The sequence below is a fragment of the Temnothorax americanus genome, unplaced genomic scaffold (genome assembly GCF_048541705.1).
Source record: "Temnothorax americanus isolate GAGA-0224 unplaced genomic scaffold, ASM4854170v1 Scaffold73, whole genome shotgun sequence".
Classification (NCBI taxonomy): Eukaryota; Metazoa; Arthropoda; class Insecta; order Hymenoptera; family Formicidae; genus Temnothorax; species Temnothorax americanus.
The window spans coordinates 598,204-620,189 of NW_027509796.1; the positions used below are offsets into that span (position 1 = coordinate 598,204).

A 21,986-nucleotide genomic window follows, 5' to 3' on the forward strand; every position below is an offset into this window, starting at 1 on the left:
CCTTTATACTTTTATATGCCAAATAAGTAGAGAAATTATATTATATAAAAAAATTGTATGATTCCATTAAAATAAACAAAGGTCACCTTAAAATCTCAGGAACACCTTCACCTAAGAAAAACGTGTTCATCGTAAGATATGTTCCCCTCAAAACAGAGTAAGTTTTACTTGAAACGTTTGTCAATGAAATCATCCGTTTGCGAAATATAGCGCTGTCAAATTTATAATGGTACACCCTTTGTATAAATAATTTTTAATATTTCATTGGTAAAGCTGTTATCTATTTCTAAATCATGGTCTTTACTCTATATCGAATTGACGCAAAGTCAGAAAGCTTAGTGTATGTATATACTGTGTATTGATGTAGAATGAACCGAAAAAACGAATAGAAATGTTGTACAACAGTTTACAATTATTCAATAAACATAACATAATTATGATAAAGACAAAAAGATAAAAATATCAACCAGTATTTGAAAGCGACCATTCATCGACGCATCGACGTCGATTGCACTAATTTATTCCTGACAGAGTACGTAATGTGAATCTTTTTACTATTTCGAATAGATTTTTAGTACGGGCAGTATATATCGGAACACGGCCGTAGTATGTAAATAATAATATCATGATATTTCCGCGGTATTTATAATATGTATTATGATATTCGCTCGAGCCGATACGTATTTTTACAAATTCATATTTATGCATTTGTAGTAGATATTAGGAATTTTCTTTGAACGATATTCTTTACTAATTCATTGATATGAATTCGTACTGATACGTACCGGTTCCAGCGAATGACATAGTATTACTAATACCGCGGATAAAATGCCGTAATATATCATTTACCGCATTTACATGACACATATTACGGCCTTGTTCTTACGTGTACTGCCACTACACAAATCTATTCCAAATGTAAATATGTAAAAAATCACATTACGTATGGTACAGATTTTCAGTACTGGTAATGTAAACACGATCTACGTGTGTATATGTTTATAACAAATCAACGACGATCGCGGAGTGAGATAGATATATAGATAGATAGGTAGATAGATACTGTCGCGAGTGTCGCGACGATAGTGTAGTGACGCGAGTGTAATAACGTGATACAGTGAAGTGAACGGTAAAGTGAGTATTGGAGACTATAAGGAGGACTATAAGGAAATAAATATGGGTGTGAAACGTTTGGAGAGGAAGAAGCCTTGGTATTTACACAGACGGTCTCGGAAGAAAGGAGCGTTACGAAGGTTAGTATACATTATGCATTTATGATAACACTTTGATGAATATTTATTATACAAATCCCTCAAGCCTACTTAGAATTTGATCTATTCACTCGTTATTGAGATCTCAAAATTTCGGGTACTCTCAACTCGTGCGTTCGGGTAAAAGAGTCACGGTGAGCTCTCGCTCCGCGTGTACTTGTCGCGAGGCTCTACCGTATCTCTTGATATTTACGAATAGAAAAATTTAATCAGACAGACAGACTGGACTGACTGACTGACTGACTGACTGACAGGCAGACCGGTTTTCTTACATTTTGAACTTTTGTTATACAAAACTTTATATAAAGTCAACTTTCTTACTATAATATCCTTTTTCACGAATATTTTTGTAAACATCATGTGCATATTAGCACGAGGGGGCCACCACTTTTGTAATCCTGTGTACATGGACGCGGGACTACATTTGTAATCCCACGTAATCTCACGAAATTCCGTGTTATCCCATGTAATCCCGCGTAATCCCGCGTAATCCCGCGTAATCCCTCGTAATCCAATGCAATCTTACGACATCATGTGTAATCACGCGTTAAAATGAGTGTAATCACACTCTCACTATTACGAGCGGCGCCAGCACCAAGAGAGCGCCTTGCAGTACGGCAGCCCTTCTTACACGTAGACAGTGAAGGCAACCCTTCGGCCCGCCCGCAGAAGCAGGTCCGACCTTACCCTATCCCCACTTCCATCACGCCAGGCCCCTCTCGCCACCACTGGACGAGTGGACGTGAAGAATTAACAATCCGTCTGCGAGTTAAAAATTCACTGTGTCAGTGCAATTGAAAATTGTGACACGCCTTATGTTCGTGTCACACTACGTATCGCGGACGCGGACGAGGATTGGGATTACGAATCGCGAATCGGAATTTAACCAATCACAGATGAGCTGCTCGTCTGTGATTGGCTAGATTACGTTCAATCCGATCCGCGTGCGCGATACGTAGTGTGACACGAGTTTTACGGCTCCACACGACAATTGGTTCGTTCTGGCCATATTTAAGAGCAGTACTGCTCAAAGGCTATTAAATAAGAAGAAAAAGACGAGTGGACGTCGGCAGAGCAGGAGCACAGGCAGCGCATTGTCTTAGGTAAGAATCTATTGAATTTGGTAAATCTGAAGAATAGTGGCCTCCTCACCGATTTCGTTCAACTTGGGCTTAATCGACGCGTTTTTGCACGAAACGACCGAATCTGGCAGAAAAAAGTGTCGCTCTGCCCCGCGAAGCGAGATATTAACGGTTAAAGTTGACAGGAATCAGGTTATGATTCCTGTCATACCTACGAGATGCAGCGACTACGACCATGCCCTGCGGCGACACGCGCATACTCAGTGGCCGCACGCGCATGCAGCAGATCACGTGACAACCCTTCGTATTTACATGTACTTTTCATACACCAACTATTCTCTGCTTTAACAAGTTATTTCTGTTACAAATATTAAGCGTTTAAGTTAACGAAACATAAATAATTTGTTAAAGCAGAGAATAGTTGGTATATGAAAAGTATACATAAATATTTACTTTTCATATATCAACTATTCTCTGCTTTAACAAATTATTTATGTTACAGATATTAAGTGTTGAAGTTAACGAAACAGAAATAAAATTGTTAAAGCAGAGAATAGTTGGTATATGAAAAGTTCATATTTACATGTACTTTTCATATACCAACTATTCTCTGCTTTAACAAATTATTTCTGTTACAGTTATTAAGCGTTTAAGTTAACAAAACATAAATAATTTGTTAAAGCAGAGAATAGTTGGTATGTGAAAAGTACACATAAATATGTATGTACTTACCAAGCAGACAGTTGTCACGTGACCTTCTTTTGCATGCGCATGCGGCCACTGAGCATGCGCGTGTGGCCACAGGGCATGTTTGTGGTCGCTACCAGTCGCTACATCGCGTCGGTATGACAGGAATCATAACCTGATAGTCGTCAACTTTAACCGTCAATATCTCGCTTCGCGGGGCAGAGCGACACTTTTTTCTGCCTGATTCGGTCGTTTCGTGAAAAAACGCGTCGATTAAACCCAAGTTGAACGAAATCGGTGAGGAGGCCACTATTCTTCAGATTTACCTTGAATTTAATTCTATTTCGGCTTTTCATGTAGAAAGAACAGTTTACTAAAGTGCATTACGCTTGATCTGCTTGTAAACCTGTCATCGCGGACGCAAGGGGTGGGTGTTTTGCTTCTAAACAGGCACAGGCGGGGGGAGGGCGGGCTCGCACAGTTTGATATTTATGATAAAATAACTACTTTTAACCACGAAACGGCTTGGTTTTGTAAAGTAACTGCGCCTTTCATTTACCTGCAGTACTGCTACCATTTTTTTTCTACGTGTTATGATGCCCTCCAGAAAGTCTCCCTTAACCTTAAAACTATAGAACACCTTGAGTGTAGAATGTTTGTCAAGCTTATAAGTTACCAGTGCCACTTATAACTTTGCGTATAATTTGTTTGTAAATTAGTTGTAACTCAGAACTTAGTGTATAATTCATTTGGCACTGACAAGGTATTTCACAATTCGTATGTCTTCAATACTCATAACGTTTGTGTTCTTCCATGCTTGCAGCCTTTATAGCTTGAGCCGGCGGTAGTTCTGGGAGGAAATCCTTTTGGCTGCCATTGCAGCAGGTATGAATATGTGCCATTATAATTATTAAATCTAGAGATAGGAATCAGGGAAATGTTTCCTAGACAAACCCTGCCTACCACGCAATCTGTTGTGCACAGGTGTGTCTGAATGCGCCTAGGCAAGGTTTGTTTAGGAAACATTTCCTTGATACCCATCTCCAAGTAAATCAAATAAATAAGGTTTTTATGAAAAGTATTACTTCATTATTTGATAAGTAAATTTAGAATTTCAAATATTGACTGACTGAAACTATAAATATACATGATGTAGACTTTTGTTTCCTTTTGTCAACTTGTCAATTTATTAATCAAATTTTTTTTCTTCTTGGCAGTGTCTGTAAGACCACAAAAATGGAGAACGATGATGGGGGTGTCCCGACAGATAAGACTGAAACTACAAACAACCACACCAATGAGAAAGAAGGAGGCGGAGTCTTAAATGATCCTAAAGATACTGGCAAAGTGTTAAATAATGAACATAATAACAACACTACAATTCAACCATCTGCAGAGATTGATATTGAAAAAGTTAGTATTTATGAATAGCAGTATCTTGCACAAAGTCTAGCTTTATTATTTTGTAGTTATGGTCCTTTCAATTTATTTATTTGTATTTGTATTGTTTGTTTTCACAGGTACGTGGGGATTCCTTTTGGGACATTCTTGAAGAATCCTCATCTCATACTCTTCAACTCCAAGATCCATTGAAGGAAATACTAACCACTATGGGATATGACAATGTTCGCTCACTGCAGAGCTTCTGTGATAAGGACATGAAGCAGGTTGAACAATTTATGCGCACAAAGCTGCACAGGATACTGGAAAAAAATTTGTTAACCTTTCTGAAGACTTAAAGCAAAAAGAAGTGGAGAAGTATTACGGACCATTATTTTCATTTCTTCCAGAAGAGTATGAAATTTTAGGAGGACAACGGAATGCCATATTAGAAGCATCTGCTCTAGCTCGTAATCTCCTGGAAGAAGCTAACAAAAAGAAAACTCAAGTGGCATCTGTTTTTAAAAAATGTTTTGCGCCATCTAAACTAGCTACTACCAAGAAGCCTCAGCCTTCTGACAGCAGCTCAAATGATTCTGACAATATTTTGACAGAAACAGAAATTTTGACAAATAACATCCAAAAATGGTTTGAAAAAAATGCTTCAAATCTTCTAAATGTGAATAAAGAGAATGAAATAGATTATGATTCTCCTACAATCGTTCCCAGAGTGGTGAAAAATTCTTTAGGAAGCCTTATAGCTAGTGTAACATGTGTGGTATGCTCTCAAAATTTCAAAATTAGCAAAATTGGTACACGGTGGAGTCCCTCAAATTTCTACAGGCATGTAGAAAATGTGCACCAAAAAAAGAAGAGGAAACAAACTGATCCGGGGCAAAAAACTTTGAGCACAATGTTTATAAGTAGCACAACAGATTCTGAGGGAGGCAGTATTGATGGTGGAAAGAAGACTAATACAAACCCAACTGCATATGGAGTTGTTCCCGCCAAAATCCAATCCAAAAGTGGGAACTTTTCTTTGGACCAGGATTTTGTTTAGAAGGTGGGGAAGAATCGACCACCCTTTCCCACCACAGAAAAAGAGACTGGTCTCAGTACAGTAGGACGGCTAGGAATCAGCTAAAGCTCACTAAAGCTGCTGATTTCTGCCACAAGATTGAAGAATTTTTCCCAATATTAAATCAAATGGAGCTCATCCTCGCAGAAAACAAACGGTTGAAAAATGTTGTCCTGTCCCTGAACAAGAATATTCCAAAGAATTGTGACTATGCCACTGAGGATATTTCTCAGCTTCTAAAACTAATGTTAGAATGTGCCAAATCAAATGCAGGAAGAAAACCAGGTGGCCTGAGGTACAGCTCTACTATAAAAGAATTTGCTACCTTGTGTTTCACTCTTGGTGGACCTCAGCTGTATGAAATATTACAGAAGAACTTACATTTCCCATCCATTACATCCGCAAGAAGATGTCTGACTGCAAGTGATCCTATTCAGGAGGGTGTCTTCAGAATCAGTCAGCTGAAGCACCGCATGGACTCAATGGGTATTAAAACAATAAAAGTGCATGTAAGTGAAGATGGGACGAGTGTCAATGGAAGGGTGCAGTACGACATCAAAACAAATCAATTTGTTGGGTTTGTTCCCAAACTGAAAAATGGCTTGCCTGTATCGAATAGTTTTCCAGCCACTTCTGCTACTGAAATGCAGTCTCATTTTCAAGAAAATGCAGTCAGCAAAAATGCATATGTTATTATGGCACAGCCATTAGATGCAAAATCACCAGCATTTTGTGTGGCATTGTACGGCACTGACAACAAATTCCAGCACACTGATGTATTAAAACGGTGGCACTGGATGGAAAAAGCATTTTTAGAGGCAGGTCTTGAAATTGATGGCTTTTCTTCAGATGGAGATGGCAAACTTTTGAAAGCCATGTTTATGAGAACATTTTCACTTGCTGGCCCATCCAAATGGCCATGGTTTCATTCTTCTCTATTAATTAATGAACCAGTTATGATTCAAGATACCATCCACTTACTTGTGAAACTTAAATCAAAATTACTCAAGCCTTCTGAAATTATTCCCTTTGGTAAGAACCATGTAGCATCTAAAGGGCACTTGGTAGCCTTACTTAATGAAGTGTCAAAGGATCAACATCAGCTTACCAAGAGTATCCTTGACCCAAAAGACAAGATGAATTTTAGAGCGGCCCAAAAGTTGTGTGACTCTAAAGTAACGCAGCTTCTGAGAAAGACAGTCCCAGGCAGCGAGGCCACAGCATTATATCTTGACATGATGCGAGAAGTAACAAGTGTTTTTCTTGATCATCAGCTGCTACCATTAGAAAGAGTGTTTTTGATTTGGAAGTGGATTTTTTTTTTAAGACTTTGGAGGAAGTGGATACTTGATACTGATGGTTATTCTCTTGGTCATAATTTTATCACTTGTAATGCATACATATGTATCGAACTGAATGGCCATGGACTCATCAAGCTTATTCGCAAACGGAGAGAAGCAGAAGAAGCAGACATCTTCTTGCCGTGTCTCTGTGGAAGCCAGCAGTGTGAAGATTGCTTTCGCCGGTTGCGAGCAATGTCAGCTGTACAAAGCTCAATAGTTGTGTTTAGCATGCTTGAGATGCAACACCGTATTAGACGAGTTGATTTTCTGGGTGACACCTTTATTAATTTGAAGGACACCATCCATTTTCCTAGACTGAAGAAACAATATTGCTCGTCTGCACCTGAACAACAGACCATTCTTGTTTTGCCCGAGGATTATGAAATTGAGGCTAATGTGGAAGCCGCGTTCAAATCAGCTTTGGAGTTGTGCATCAAGTTTGGTATTGCTAAAAAGCAAACTTCAGTTCCTAACTGTCAGCTCCCGTTGGTGTCCTCTGACACTCTAGATGACATATTAGAAGAACTGGTTTTAGATGCTGATGACACTGTAGATGAGGAGCAAGTTGATTCAGAAGAGCAGCAAGCTTCAGATGCTGAAGCCTTTCAAGAAGGTGAAATTGATGAAGATTTGGTCGATGTCACTGAAGACCTTCTAATAATTTCAAGTAGTTCACTAGGATTAAAAAGCCATGATGATGTAGTGGTCACACCTACAAGCCCATTTGTTAAAGTGATGGATGGAAATGGCAAGACATGCATAATTAAGAAAACTTCATTCTGTTGGCTTTTGAGTAGCGGTGACACTAAAATGAGTAGTGATAGACTTTTACGAGTCCAAACCAACCAGGTTAGTTATGATTCTCTTTCTCTTCCCAATGCAAAAAGCTTGGTGCCTCACCGAGAAGAAACAGTTTTCATTGGGGATTGGTGTGCTTTCACTGAGGGCAAGTCTATTGTTGTGGGGAGAATTCTTGCATTTAGCTACATGAGTGGACCTACATGGCATAGTCAAAAATATTCTGATACTTCAGCTCCAGTGAAAGCACCCGATCATTCAAGAAGAGGCCTGGGCTGTATGTGTTCTTGGTTTTCAATTTCAAACCGTAAGTTGAAAAGTATGACCATGGATAATCATGGATACTATGATATTGAGAAGTACATCTGTACTCTTCCCCGTCCTAAAGTACTTAAGAATGACTTAGTGCTACAATGTTACCTTCAAGATATTAAGAAACTAGTCAAACCTTAAATAGGTTTTACAAGTACTCTAGTGAAGGTGATTTGTTATATTTATTACATTGATTTTGCATTGTACTCTTTCATGTGAATGTAATTGTTGTATTTTATTTATTGTTCTCCTACTTTGAGATAATTTTGTTTATTTCTTTTACATGTAACAAAACCTATATGATCTGTTATGTTTCTGTAATGCTAAATATTGTTTAATTTGATATGTTTATTTTATTTAGTAAACATTTCTTTATGTGTTACTGCCTTTCTGAATGTCTAATGTGAATTCTGAATTGTCTTAAACAATTTATTTTAGTTAAGTAAACATCCAATGCTATTGCTATTAGTATTCCAAAGAATGTGACTGCTTTAAGACTGAAATTGAGACTGGCTGTAAATAAAACTTGATTATTTATTTAATTTGTTCCCTAGTTTTTTTTTTTTTTAATATTATACATGTTTATTTTCAATGGGGCACAAATTTCCTACTGTACAGTTCAAGCAAAAGTAAAAAGTGAATGAAAAAATCCCAAAAGTTATAGCCTTTTTATTTAGCATTTCCTCAAATCTCTTCCTAAACCTTTACTTTCATCGATTTGATTTTCTTGCTGTAGGGCAATGTGTATCTTACACCAAATCCTATGTAATTGTAAGAAAAGGACACCAATAAGGATACCAATCCAGAAAAAAAACCAGACCCACACACACATTCTTGGATATTTTTTATATATTAAGATGTTACTAGTCCTTTCTTACACTGTAATGTCAAAAGTCAATTCTTTTTTATTTTCTGACTGCTCTTCCCATTACAAAATAATGTTCATAATTCACCTACATTTTTGTCTAAAAGATATTAGAGTCATTCCAACTCAAAACATTGTATTGTTAACACAATTGACTGTAACTCCTAAAGTATTTATATGAGACATTTCTTATCAAATTTAAATTTCAGAAACCCCAAGCTATGTAACGCCATTCTTAACAGATATCCAATATCAATGAAGAGTTTAGGTTGGAGGCAACTGATTTTAATTTTAGAGCAACTAAAAGATCGTACTGGTGGTGATAATACTGGGGCTCATAATACAAAGACACATTTCACAACAAATACTCATTTAAAAAAATATGTAATTTTATTAATTCAAAGACTTAACATAAATTAAAGTGGGTGACATGTTTCTTGCAAGTAACAGGTTGCCCTACACAACTTGACATATTTTAGGCCACTTCTTGAACCCCTCGCACTCCCAGTAAAATACTACATTCAGGTCAGATTTAGAGAAAGCAACGGACACACAAGTTACTTGAGTAAAGTGCATAAGGATGCTGGTGTTGACCACCTTCTGCACACAGTGGTGCTGGCTTACATTTCCTTAATCAGCTTCTTCCTCTCTGTGTTCTTTGGAACTTATGCTATCCCAGCGAGAAATGACCCATCGAATCGATGTCTAATCGACGTCGAAAGACGAATCATTTCTCGCTGGGATATTGCTGACCTTACAGAGAAGGAAGACCTGTAAAATTAAAATTAAAATGCAATTGCAAGAAGAAGACAACAATGTGATCTCGCGTAGTCCCATGTAATCTCGTGTAGTCCCACGTACTCTCGAGTAATCTCTCGTAGTCCCACGTAGTCCAGCGTAATCCAAGTAATCCCATAGTCTTGTGTACGCCCAAAATTTGAGTGGGGGCCCCCTCGTATTAGCATATATGCGCATGCACGCACACACACATACACGCACGCACGCACGCACACCCACCCACACACACACACAAATTTTGTTCTTTGACATAGTGTAAAATATTGCAAAATGTTAATAATTTTTATTTTTTTAAAGTTTTTTTAGAATCTCTAAAATATAAGTAGTATCTTTGTAAAAGATAAATACGCAATCCTTTGTCTATTTTAACATTAAACTAAAAATTGTGCATGTTTGCAGCGTGTAATAATACTTAGTAGTATAGTCATTAGTAATGTAATGGTAATACATACAGTGTCATAAGCGTCTGTTCCTACGGTATTGATTTTAATAACAATCAGAAGCGTCTGTTCTGACGGTACTGGCATTTACGATAAAAATTTATGGAAAATATTAATAATAATATTTTAATACAGAAAGCTGATGCGTCTATTTAGACGGTACTGGCAGAGTAAGTGTCATAAGCGTCTGTTCCAACGGTATTGATTTTAATAACAATCAGAAGCGTCTGTTCTGACGGTACTGGCATTTACGATAAAAATTTATGAAAAATATTAATAATAATATTTTAATACAGAAAGCTATTCTGACGGCACTGGTTTAAAAAATTACACAAGCATATGTTGTGATTATACTGGCCTCTAATAATAACAATATAAATGTCAAAGGCATCTATTTTGACACAGGCTAGTTACCTGCAGTAATGTAAAACCTGAAGCGTCTATTTTTATATACTTAGTTTTATAAAATAAAAATAAACAAAGGATTGCTGTCATATGTACACTATTCTTTTAAACTTATTTCATATCGACTCAACATTATTTTTGACTACACCAATTTTTTGTCAAGTGTGTTGTTTCATATATTAATTTTTTTATTATTATTTACAGGCGACAGGCTCTGAAGAGGCGTCAAGAAAATGACGCAGAAATTGCGGCAAGTACGGACAACGAATCCATCAATTTCCGAGAATCAATGGTAACATTGCCCGATATGATGGATTCAAACTGCAATACCGAAGTAACGCAGTGTCCGTCGCAAGAAAATAAAGGTATGTGCAATTTAAATGTCAAAAAGTGCGATGAGATGATTATGACCTTGTCATCGATAATACGGGCCTTCTAGATACAAATTGTATCCAAGAGTGCATGCTTGAAAGCCGTAGCATTGTCGACATTTCATTTATGTTGAATGAGATCCACAGAACATTCGATAATCATGCGCGAGGAATAGAGTGCCAATTTAAAGATTGGAAACTCATAAAAGCTCGTCGCAAAGGGTTATTGACGCAGTTGTTCTTCAAATGCCAAATGTGCAATTATAAAGACAACATCTGGTCCGAACCTACAGAACCAGACATATTGGATATTAATAAAGCTGCTGTAGCTGCATCTATCACAACTGGAAATGGTTATGCCCAGTTGAATGAGCAATGTGCAGCTATGAATATTCCTAGTATGTCTAAGGTTACGTATATAAAATATCGCGAAGATTTAGTCGAAGAATTTGGAAAAACAGCCATGGAAAATATGATAAAGGCAGGCGAAGAAGAAAAACAACTCGCCTTAGGCAGAAACGAAACTGATGTGAATGGTATTCCATATATAACTGTCGTTGCGGATGGCAGCTGGATGAAGAGATCGTACGGTAAAGCCTACGACTCACTTTCCGGTGTAGGTGCAATAATTGGTTATCGCACAAGGAAAGTTCTCTTCGTTGGCATCCGCAATAAATATTGCGCGATATGTGACATGGCTGAACGAAAGGGTTGCGCTGCGAAAACGCACAAATGTTATAAAAATTTTTATCGCAACGCAGCCTCTACAAGCACGGAGAGTGATGCTATTGCAGAAGGTTTCAAACTTAGCCTTCCGATGCACGGACTTATTTACAAAACAGTTATCGCCGATGGAGATAGTAACGTATATCACTCCATCATTGTTTCGTGCGCGACCGAGGTATCCTCGGGACACGAAGTATGCCGGGACCACCCTGTCCAGGGCGCGGGGCAAGAACCAAGGAGGTAGCGAAAAGAGGGTTCAAAAAACGCTCGCCGGGTTTTCTGACAAACACACTTTATTGCACATAGAGTACTTCTCGCATTCACGCACCCGAGCACCCGGAGCATTCGCGGGATGGCGGAACTGAAATCTTGAGTCGCTCCTTCTGTCTGCGTGGCTCGCGAAACGGAAATCTTGTAGAGCGGTAGATGACCGCCCTCGCGTCCGGAGATCTTGCTCGCGGTTAACGGATATCTTGTCGCGAAGCAGACGAGCGACCGCGGTCACGAGGTGCGAGATGCTCAGGCTTTCTTGTTGTCTCGGGTACGCGATAGTGAGTTCGCCTTTTACACAATCACTATACGCTGTACATTTACGATGATGGTCCGTGTTCACGAACGGCGCGGCACGACAAAATGGCCGCGAGAGAGGGGTCGATATCGGGATCGAGCTCCCTTCGCTGAGTTATTGAGAAGTGCTCGCTTGCACTTACGCTCGGTTATCACAACACTTGTTGCAATCACGATACCCGGGCTGCCTGCAGGTGACGGTCTCATTCGCCGTCGGTGCGGTCTTTTAGATGAGGATCACGGTACCGCACGCGGTGATCACGTGATCTGTTTATGCTCGTTGCCCACTCGATTGCGGGCGACAACTCGTCAATCTCGTCTGACGAGAGATATTGCGCGACGACTAATGCCGCTCGCGACAACACTTGTACGCTCGAAACTCCCTCGCACAGGGCGTCTCGCGTTCCCCAGTACCGAACTCCTCGCAGTCGGAAAACGGCTCACTCTTCGCGGCACGAGCGAAAGAGCGATTCGAGATGTTTCACGCGGCGATCTCACGGATGCGGCTCGCGATGAAACTTGATTACGGACTTCACGCACTGGCGGTCGAGACCACTCCCGATAGGCACAATGTCGCGAACGCCCGGCTCGATGTGTCTCTTGTCGCGGCAGAGAACAGAAGAGAGCGCGGATCGATATCGTTTATCCTTCGTCCCGATAGGAGACCCTCGGCGGGGGTATGGGCCTCACGAAGGGCGAATCACATCGATCCGCGATGTAACGCGTTGCGCGGTATACATATTTAGGAATACGCGTGCGCGTTTTGCAATCGCGCTGTCGAAACGGTAGCGCGATACTCGGGTGATCTCGGATAAAGTCGAGTCAAGCCCGAGGGTTGTTTGTGCTTGCGCCAGGGGCCATTACTTTCGCGACAGCGCCCTGCCACCTGATTTTGCCTTAATCCTAAACAATCATTAATAATAAACCGTACCAGGAACAGATGATAACGGTGAAAAAAATAGAATGCACCAATCATCTACTGCGTAATCTTTGTAAAAAACTGAAAGCCGTTACTGAAACGACTCAGCCAAAAAGAATGCGTGGTTTTATTGAAATGCGAAAAGTTGTAGACAATAGCGTTTTAAAAATACGGAGAGAAGTGTTGCGACTAGCTTCTGAACGACAAAAACAAGACCAACCTCATCATTGTAAGGCTACAGAACTACGGAAAGACATATTAAATATTGCTAGTCACATATTTGGTGAACATAAACTGTGGGAGAATAGTTAGAAAACGGAAATCAATGCCAGAACAAAACTTTATTGCACGCCGTTACACACACGACCTTCTCTATTCCGCCATCTTTTCTATTCTTTACCTTCCGCTCGTCGCTCGCTGCGACTTCGATATATCGATACAATACTTCTCGCTCGACTCTCTTTTCGACTTACAACAGATTCGGCCATCCTACTCGGTGACGTCCTCGTCACTCGTATTATATTGAACATTACAGAACATAACACATAAAATATCTAATCTTTGGAAAGTACACAAACTTTTAAAAATTGAACATATATAAACTCTAGACTTACATTCTAAATGCAACTATCTTAATCTTAAGAACTTAATGTTATAAACGCAATCTTAACTTGAAAAAAAAAAAACACACATTTACTTTGGTATGATTTTCAATCGGTCAGCTGCAATGATTCCCTTATATAAACGCGAAGACTGTTGTTCACCTTCAATATCCTGAATCAAATATCGATCTCTTTCTAAGGATTTAAAAATTTTATAAGGTCCCCGGTATTTTGGCTCTAATTTTCTACTTCTACCAGTAGCCGGTGCTTCGCTTCTAATCATTACTAAATCGCCCTCCTTGAACTCAGGCGCCTCTCGTCGGCCCTTATCGAACTGCTTCTTTTGTACTTCGCGATTTTTCTTAAGGAGACTTTCTACCGATTCCTTCTCTTCGCTTAAATTTTGCTCCTCATTTAATCGTATAATCTCAGCTGTTAAAGGATTATCGCTAACGCCACTACTTCTATGACGGTATACTATCTCGAAAGGAGTTCTTTTCGTTACTCTATGCTCGGTATTGTTCATTGCCCACTGTACATCTAACAGTCTTTTGTCCCACTCATCTCCTTTCTCGTTTGTTGTTGTAGCAAGACTAGTTGTAATTATTTTATTTATCCGCTCGACTTGACCGTTCGCACGCGGTGTTGCCGAAGCTACCTTTACATGTTGAATGTTTAGATTTTTACATATTAACTCGAAGTCGTGAGACGTAAAAGCTACTCCCCTATCGGTGATAATCCTTGTAGGTCGGCCGTACGTAGTTACAAACTCTCTGACGAACTCGATCGCTTCTTGTGTCCCTGCGCTATGTACAGCCTTCAATACGCAATACTTACTAAATCCATCTATCGCCGCAATTACATAATTGTTCCCGTTCTCAGTACATATAAACGGTCCAAGGTGATCTATATGAATGACCTCAAGTGCTCGGCTTCCCTTGTCATATGGGTGTAAATATCCTACTGGTTTTCCTGTGGGTGTTTTATAATAAATACAATTAATACATCGCCCAACGTATTTCGACACAAACTCTCTCATCTTCGGAAAGTAATACGTTTCTTTTACTGCTGCTAATGTTTGTCAATTCCCATATGGCAAAGTGCCTTATGAGCCTCCGAAACTATATCATATCGCAATTCATTTGGTACATATAATCGCCATTTACCCTTTGTTATTTTATAGACTCTTGCCTTATATATTGTAAATTTTTGATAAGTTTTCGCATCTCCCGCTTCTAATTTTCCGCGTACTTCTAGAATTTCCGGACTCGATCGTTGCATCGCTGCTACCCAATCAGTATTTATCTTAATTCCTAGTACAGGTAATCCTTCAACTTCTGTTTCTACAGCGTCTCCTACAGGATTTCGACTCAATGCGTCTGCTACGGAATTTTGTTCACCTTTATGATATTCGATAACATAGTCAAATTCGGATAATCGAACAAACCATCGTCCTATTCGTGGTTTCAAATCTCGTTTTGATGCTAACAATTTCAGACTGTTACAATCCGTTCTTATCGTAAACCTAATACCAATTAAATACACTCGAAATCGTTCCAAGGTACACACAATCGCTAATGCTTCTAACTCGTATAAATGATAATTAGATTCCTTGCGCGTCGTTTTTCGGCTAAAGTATGATACTGGATGTAACTTCCCATCTTCTTGTCGCTGCAATAGAACACCTCCTAACCCCAGTGAACACGCATCTGTATGGACTTCGGTCTCTGCACTCAGATTGTATACACTCAGTATCGGACTTTGAATCAATTTTCCCTTAATCTCGTCGAATGCTTTTTGTTGCTCTGTTCCCCATTCAAATTTTCTATCTTTCTTTAATAATTCTGTCAACGCTCTAACAATCAAAGCAAAGTTTTTCACGAATCTGCGAAAATAACTCGCGAAACCTATAAAGCTACGAACCTCCCTTATGTTTGTAGGAGTTGGAAACTCTTGAATCGCTTCTACTTTTTTCTTTCCCGGCGCTATTCCGTTAGCTGTAATCTCGAATCCCAAATAATCAATTTTTTTGTTTTAGAAAACAACATTTTGAAAGGTTCAATGTTAAGCCTGCTTCTCTAAGTGCTTGTAGTACACGTTTTAATTTTCTAAGCACTTCTTCAATAGTCTTAGACGGAATTATTATATCATCAAAATATGCCATCGCATCGTCCCCTAAATAACTGAGAACTTTACTAATTAATCGCTGAAATTCTGCCGGTGCGTTACATAAGCCAAAAGGCATACGCTTAAAATGATAGTGACCATCGGTTGTACTAAACGCGGTAATGTGCTTTGAATCGTCTGACATAGGAACTTGATAATATCCGCTACTCAAATCTAAGGTTGTAAAATATCGCATACCCTGAACACGGTCTACTTGATCATCAATCCTCGCCATCGGGAACGGTCTTTTAACAGTTTGTTTATTTACTCCGCGATAGTCGATACACATACGTACGTCGCCATTCTTCTTTCGAACAAGTATAACTGGACTCGCAAACGGTGAATCGCTTTCCTCGATGATTTCCGCTTCCCTCAAGTCGTCAATCATACGCTGAATTTGTGCCCGCTCCGCTTGAGACATTCGGTACGGCCTATAATGTACAGGCGTCGTGTCGTGCAATTTAATCTTCATCTCGGCCTTTTTTGTGCACCCAATCTGCCGCATATTTCTAGCAATCAAATCTTTATACTGGTTAAGTACTTCGAGAAGTTTAGGAATATCTTCCTCCGGCGCGTCGGTGTTTATCTCTTCCAGCTTTATTTTTTCTTCGTTGACCTCTTGTCGCCTTGGTGTTTCGTCGAATGGAGTTGAGATATCACCCCTCGTGATCGTTGCGCCCTCTTTAATTTTGAGGTCCTTACTCGTCATGTTTAATACAGGCAATATTGATCTTCCCTCGTCATCAGCACTTATCAAACATCTTGGAATTAACTGTCCATCTTCTTGAATTCTTCCTTCGACACTGACGTCACATCCTTGCAAGTCTCCCCGTACCATGACATGTCCTAAGAAGTTGTTCGGTATCACTGTTGCTTCTGTCGCCCACAAAACGGTCTTCCTTGTCGATTCTGGCTCAATCCGCAAAAGATCGGACTCGTCGGTGCCAATCCTCAATTCTCCAGGCTTGCTTATCATCACCACGTTACTTGCCTCCGTATACGGGTGACCGACAATCAGAGGAATAGTTTGATATTCCTTTGGCACAACATGAATTTTAACCCTTGCCGTAACACCGTCAACCGTTAAGTTTGCTGTAAATAAACCCTTTGGTTTCACCTCTCCGCTTCCATAACCTATCAATGGCTCGAAATCTCCTTCCAGGTATGTGAATCCTTCCTCCTCAGCGATATCGTCTCGTAACGCCACGCAACTGCTTCCCAAGTCAATATAGCTCTTCACGTATTTGTCGTTGATGTACGCATCCTTGAAATATTTTATATGCGTCTGCGTTCCTGTGATCTGCATCACTGTCTTGCTTGTATTCGTCTTCGAGGTCGTTGCAGTATTGCTTGCTCCGGTTTTGTTCGTCTGCTCCTCACCTTTACAGTCTTTTGCGTAATGTCCCTTACCACTACACTTAAAGCAAACAATCACTTTCGCTTGAGGACACTTATTAGCATGATGTCCGTCCTCTTTGCACTTGAAACATCGAATTGACTGAGACGATCTCTTCTTATCCGAACTTCCTCGTTTCTCTGGTTCTTGACAGAATCGTTCGGCACTCTTCAAGTCAGGTAATAATTTACTAGGCTTATCATATCTGCTCAACGGACCAATGTATTCACGAATTTTCATATTTTCGATACCTAACACTAACCACTCGATGGTCTTCGCATCGGACATTTGAGCTTTGTTACAGCGAGATAACTTTTCGTAAAAGTACTCCACCATGTGTTGTCCAGATTTCCGTTTATAATTTTGCGCCTCCAAACGCTTCTTAGTGACACTATCGTCCGACGGAAAAGCTTCTACTAACAGTTCCTTCCATTCCCGCCAGGTGAGATTTTGCGCGGGAAGGCTATCCCGCCATTTCTTCGCAACAACGGATAGCTTCACTAACCCGTAATGACGAATGGCTACATCGTCCCAATTGTACAATTCCCCGAACTCTTCTATCTTGTTTATCCATTCTTCGATGGAAATATCCCCTATAACAGGATCAAATTTCGGAAGTGCCTCGTGCACATCTCGGAAATAACGCGGGCCATTGCCGTTGGTCGTTCCGTCGCCTGTATGGTTGTCCCGGTTATCTCGTTCGTCATGTGTATTCGCCATATCTGCCAGAGTTCCTCTTCCACGAACGTTTTCACCACTCGTGCCCGTTCGCCCTTCAGCTTTCAACACTCGGCCAGATCGTAACGTCGCCACGCTGCGTAAATTCTCGATCACGAATTTGTCCAAAATATCGCGTTATCGCCACTCTCGGCCGCAATATTCGAACGATCGCGACGTTTATCCCACTTCTGAACTGTGGGAGAATAGTTAGAAAACGGAAATCAATGCCAGAACAAAACTTTATTGCACGCCGTTACACACACGACCTTCTCTATTCCGCCATCTTTTCTATTCTCTACCTTCCGCTCGTCGCTCGCTGCGACTTCGATATATCGATACGATACTTCTCGCTCGACTCTCTCTTCGACTTACAACAAAACGATGTGAGGAACGCGGTCAAAAGTGCGAAATTGACGGAAATAAAAATTATTATACGTACCACGTTTGAAACTGCATGGTCTATATGAAAGAATAGAAAGTGCTCTTATTTATCTCGGTGCTTATTCTGACAGCTTGCTCTTAAATTTAACCAATAATCCTGCAGAATCGTTTAATTCGATAATCTGCAAAGAAATTGGTGGAAAACGCATTCATTTTGGCAAACGAGGTTCGTACAATGCTAGAATTACGGGAGCAGTTCTGCAACATAATACGCAGCAAGTCCTCACGGAAGTTTATAAAGGCATGTCTAAAACTGTTCCTCCTACTGTCAAACAACTTGAAGAACAACGGCAAAAAAAATTGCGAGAACCAGAGAATCTCGACAAAAAGATGGCAAACGAAAGAAATTTAAACGAGAATCAGAAACAGATAAATATTATGGCCCACAATCGCAAAAGCCAGATCTCCCATCTGATGTATTTGAACAAAATCGACAAAGGCATATGGAAAACTTGTTCGAGTATGGGAAAAATTGGGAACAAACTGAACGCGATACGAGACAACAAAGTGATTCCGAGCTGTGGTGTTCATTGAGACGTGTCATGTTGACAGCGTCCAATTTTGGAATGGTTTGTCGCATGAGAGCAACAACGTCTTGTGTAACAACAGTGAAGAATATTTTATATTCTTCGCCTGTTGATACCGCCGCCATGGCATATGATCGCGTTCACGAACCAATAGCAAAAAAAGTTTTAGCCGCAAAACTTAACAAAGACATCAAACCTTGCGGCTTATTTATTGATCGCAAATATCCATACCTGGGTGCTTCTCCTGATGGACTCATTGATGACGATGGCTTAGTGGAGATTAAATGTCCTCATTCGGCCGAACATTTAGCAATAGAAGAAGCCATTAAAACATTACCCGCCTTGAAAAACATCTTTGATGCAAAAGACCCAGGTAAATTAAATGAAAAGCATCGGTTCTTTTATCAAATTCAAGGCCAATTAAACATAACGCAACGACAGTATTGCATTTTTGCCATATGGACACCGAAAAGCATGAAAATAGTGCACGTAGATAGAGACAATGCTTTTTGGGAGAAGCATATGCTGCCTTGTCTAATACGCTTCTATAACGAATGCATGCTTCCGGAAATCTTGGATAGTCGCCACAACAGGCACATGGCAATAAGGGATCCGAGTTATATTAAAGAAGCACAGAAAGCAAGTAAAAAATTAAGTAGTCGAAAAACTAGTGAGCAAAATGCAGTAAAGAGCAAAAATATCATTAATGAAATTAACGAAACGTTAAAATGTGACATTTCGCCGATGAAAACAGCAATTTCCACTGCTATGATTGCTCAAGATATGGATCAGGATGTGATGATTGTACATATATTGGTACAAGCTACAAGCGAGATATAACCGAAGAGAATAAGGCAAGACGAATGATAAATTTAAATGAAGTTATTATACCTATTTCTATTGTGAGACAAAATGTCTTGTCCGGAGACGAACTAACGGACGAATCAATAGATGAATTTTTACGCATTGTGAGACAAAGTACTCCTTTTGAAACGCAAAGTGTACAGTATCAAGGATTGCCTGATTATATTGACGCTAGTAAGAGCGATTTAAGCTTACAAATAATTGGAGGAAAAAATCAATACTTTGCAGAGGGAATTCAACACTGGCGATGTATATTTTGTGATGGCACCAAACTGTTCGTATATGACAGTATACCTGGCTGTACATACGACAGATTGGTGCTCAAGAAAAGAGAATATATAAAGCGTCGATATCCAAAAATAAGGCAAAGTGATATTATTTTTGAGAAAGTCGATGCACAACCAGACGGTACAAGTTGCGGAATTTACGCCGCAGCTTTTGCCACAACTATAGCCTTAGGAGGCAATCCTTGTGATGAAAAATATTCCAAGGACGTAAAGAGCATGAGACAACACTTTATGAAAATTGTAGAGGGAGATGAACTGTTGCCTTTCACAAGATAAAAACATACGATCTAATATTATTTAGAAAGTTACGTACACTGTAATAACATTTAGAAAGATATTTGAATATCGAAAACATCTGGGTAAAAAAGTAAAAATAAAATAAAAATAAATGTCAGAAGCGTCTATTCGGACGGTACTGATTGTAATATAAATTAGATACGTTTATTCTGACGGTACTGACAAAATGTCAGAAGCGTATGTTGTAACGTTACTGATTTTTACAAATGTATCATTAGTAAATAAAATTCGGAGAGACGAAAAAAAGATATTGGTTGCGTTCTCACGAAAATGGGCGTTGGAGGGGCCCATAATACAAAAATAAAATAAAAGTAAATGTCAGAAGCGTCTATTCGGACGGTACTGATTATAATAAAAATCAAATTCGTTTATTCTGACGGTACTGACAAAATTAATGCCAGAAGCGTCTGTTGTGACGTTATTGATTTTTACAAATGTATCATTTGTAAATAAAAATCGGAGAGACGAAAAAAAGATATTGGTTGCGTTCTCACGGAAATGGGCGTTGGAGGGACCCATTTTATATTCTTAATATTTAAAATCACAATATTTATAAATATACATAGATATGTATTTGTAAGAAATAAGTTTGTACGTATATATATATTTTATATATATATATATATATATATATATATATATATATATATGTATATGTAAAACATATAATTATTGTGTAGCACGTAATGCAATAATTAAATAATTTATCTAAGATTATTGTTCATTATTGAAAAAATTTGTGATTATTTTCTATTAATTATTAATTTTGAAATAAGTAGTAATTTATTTTTTACAAAATACTTATTATTTTTACAATAAAAAATTTATTTCTACTTTTTAATAAAAATTAATTTCTTTCTTTCATGTAACTAATTATTTTTCTTTTTTTTTTTGAAAAGACGAAAGAAAGAAAAGGGAGAGAGCCGAGAAGAAGAAAAGAAGCCTCATATGGAGAAGAGCGACAGGAAAGGCAGAAAGAAAGATCAGTGATCCTAACGAATAGGAAGCTCTGGATAGATGGGAAGAAGGTGAAATGGGATGAGGAGAGAGGTACATGAAGGAGGATCTGAAGGCTTTTTACGAGGAAGAGATATTATTGAATATAAATATTATAAATGTTATTGAATTGTTATAACTATTTTCTACAAATCCATATATTTTATTTTTGCATCGTATTATTGATTTTATTGTTAATAATGAAAATATTATTAATGTATGTATATCCATATAAATATATATATACATATATGTATATATAAGCAATTTTTAATATTTTGTATGCACAACAATAAATAAATTAAATAAGAAATAGCTTGATCTCGAAATATGTTGATATTTATTGTAATATAATTACTTATTTTTGAAAATAAATATTATTTCTATGAAAGTCGTAAATATTATTTTTATTTCTCAAGATATTGTTTGTGCGTGTGGTGTATGTGTGTGCGTGCGTGCGTGCATGCGTGCGTGCGTGCGTGCGTGCGTGCGTGCGTGCGTGCGTGCGTGCGTGCGTGCGTGCGTGCGTGCGTGCGTGCGTGCGTGCGTGCGTGCGTGCGTGCGTGCGTGCGTGCGTGCGTGCGTGCGCGCGTGTGTGTGTGTGTGTGACAGATTTCTTTCTATAGAGGGCATAAAAAAATCAAATAA

The 21,986-nt window shown here is 39.0% G+C and overlaps 1 protein-coding gene and 1 long non-coding RNA gene across 2 annotated transcripts in view; both read left to right on the forward strand.

Annotated features, from left to right (window-relative positions):
- LOC143906549 (uncharacterized) overlaps positions 1-21,986 on the forward strand; it is a 52,536-nt gene that overhangs the window by 5,275 nt on the left and 25,275 nt on the right. The window lies entirely within an intron of this gene.
- LOC143906544 (uncharacterized) lies at positions 37-21,530 on the forward strand. Its single transcript, XM_077422689.1, has 3 exons — positions 37-1,253; positions 10,664-10,824; positions 21,242-21,530. The coding sequence occupies exons 1-3, from the start codon at positions 1,177-1,179 to the stop codon at positions 21,343-21,345; spliced, it is 342 nt and encodes a 113-aa protein (XP_077278815.1). The 5' UTR covers positions 37-1,176; the 3' UTR covers positions 21,346-21,530.

Bases quoted from the DNA above. Each gene is read 5' to 3' on its own strand.
- LOC143906544 (XM_077422689.1), top strand. From the start codon at position 1,177: ATGGGTGTGAAACGTTTGGAGAGGAAGAAGCCTTGGTATTTACACAGA. The intron at 1,254-10,663 runs GTTAGTATACAT...TATTATTTACAG, and splicing joins AAGAAAGGAGCGTTACGAAG to GCGACAGGCTCTGAAGAGGC. The intron at 10,825-21,241 runs GTATGTGCAATT...TTTTTTGAAAAG, and splicing joins TCCGTCGCAAGAAAATAAAG to ACGAAAGAAAGAAAAGGGAG.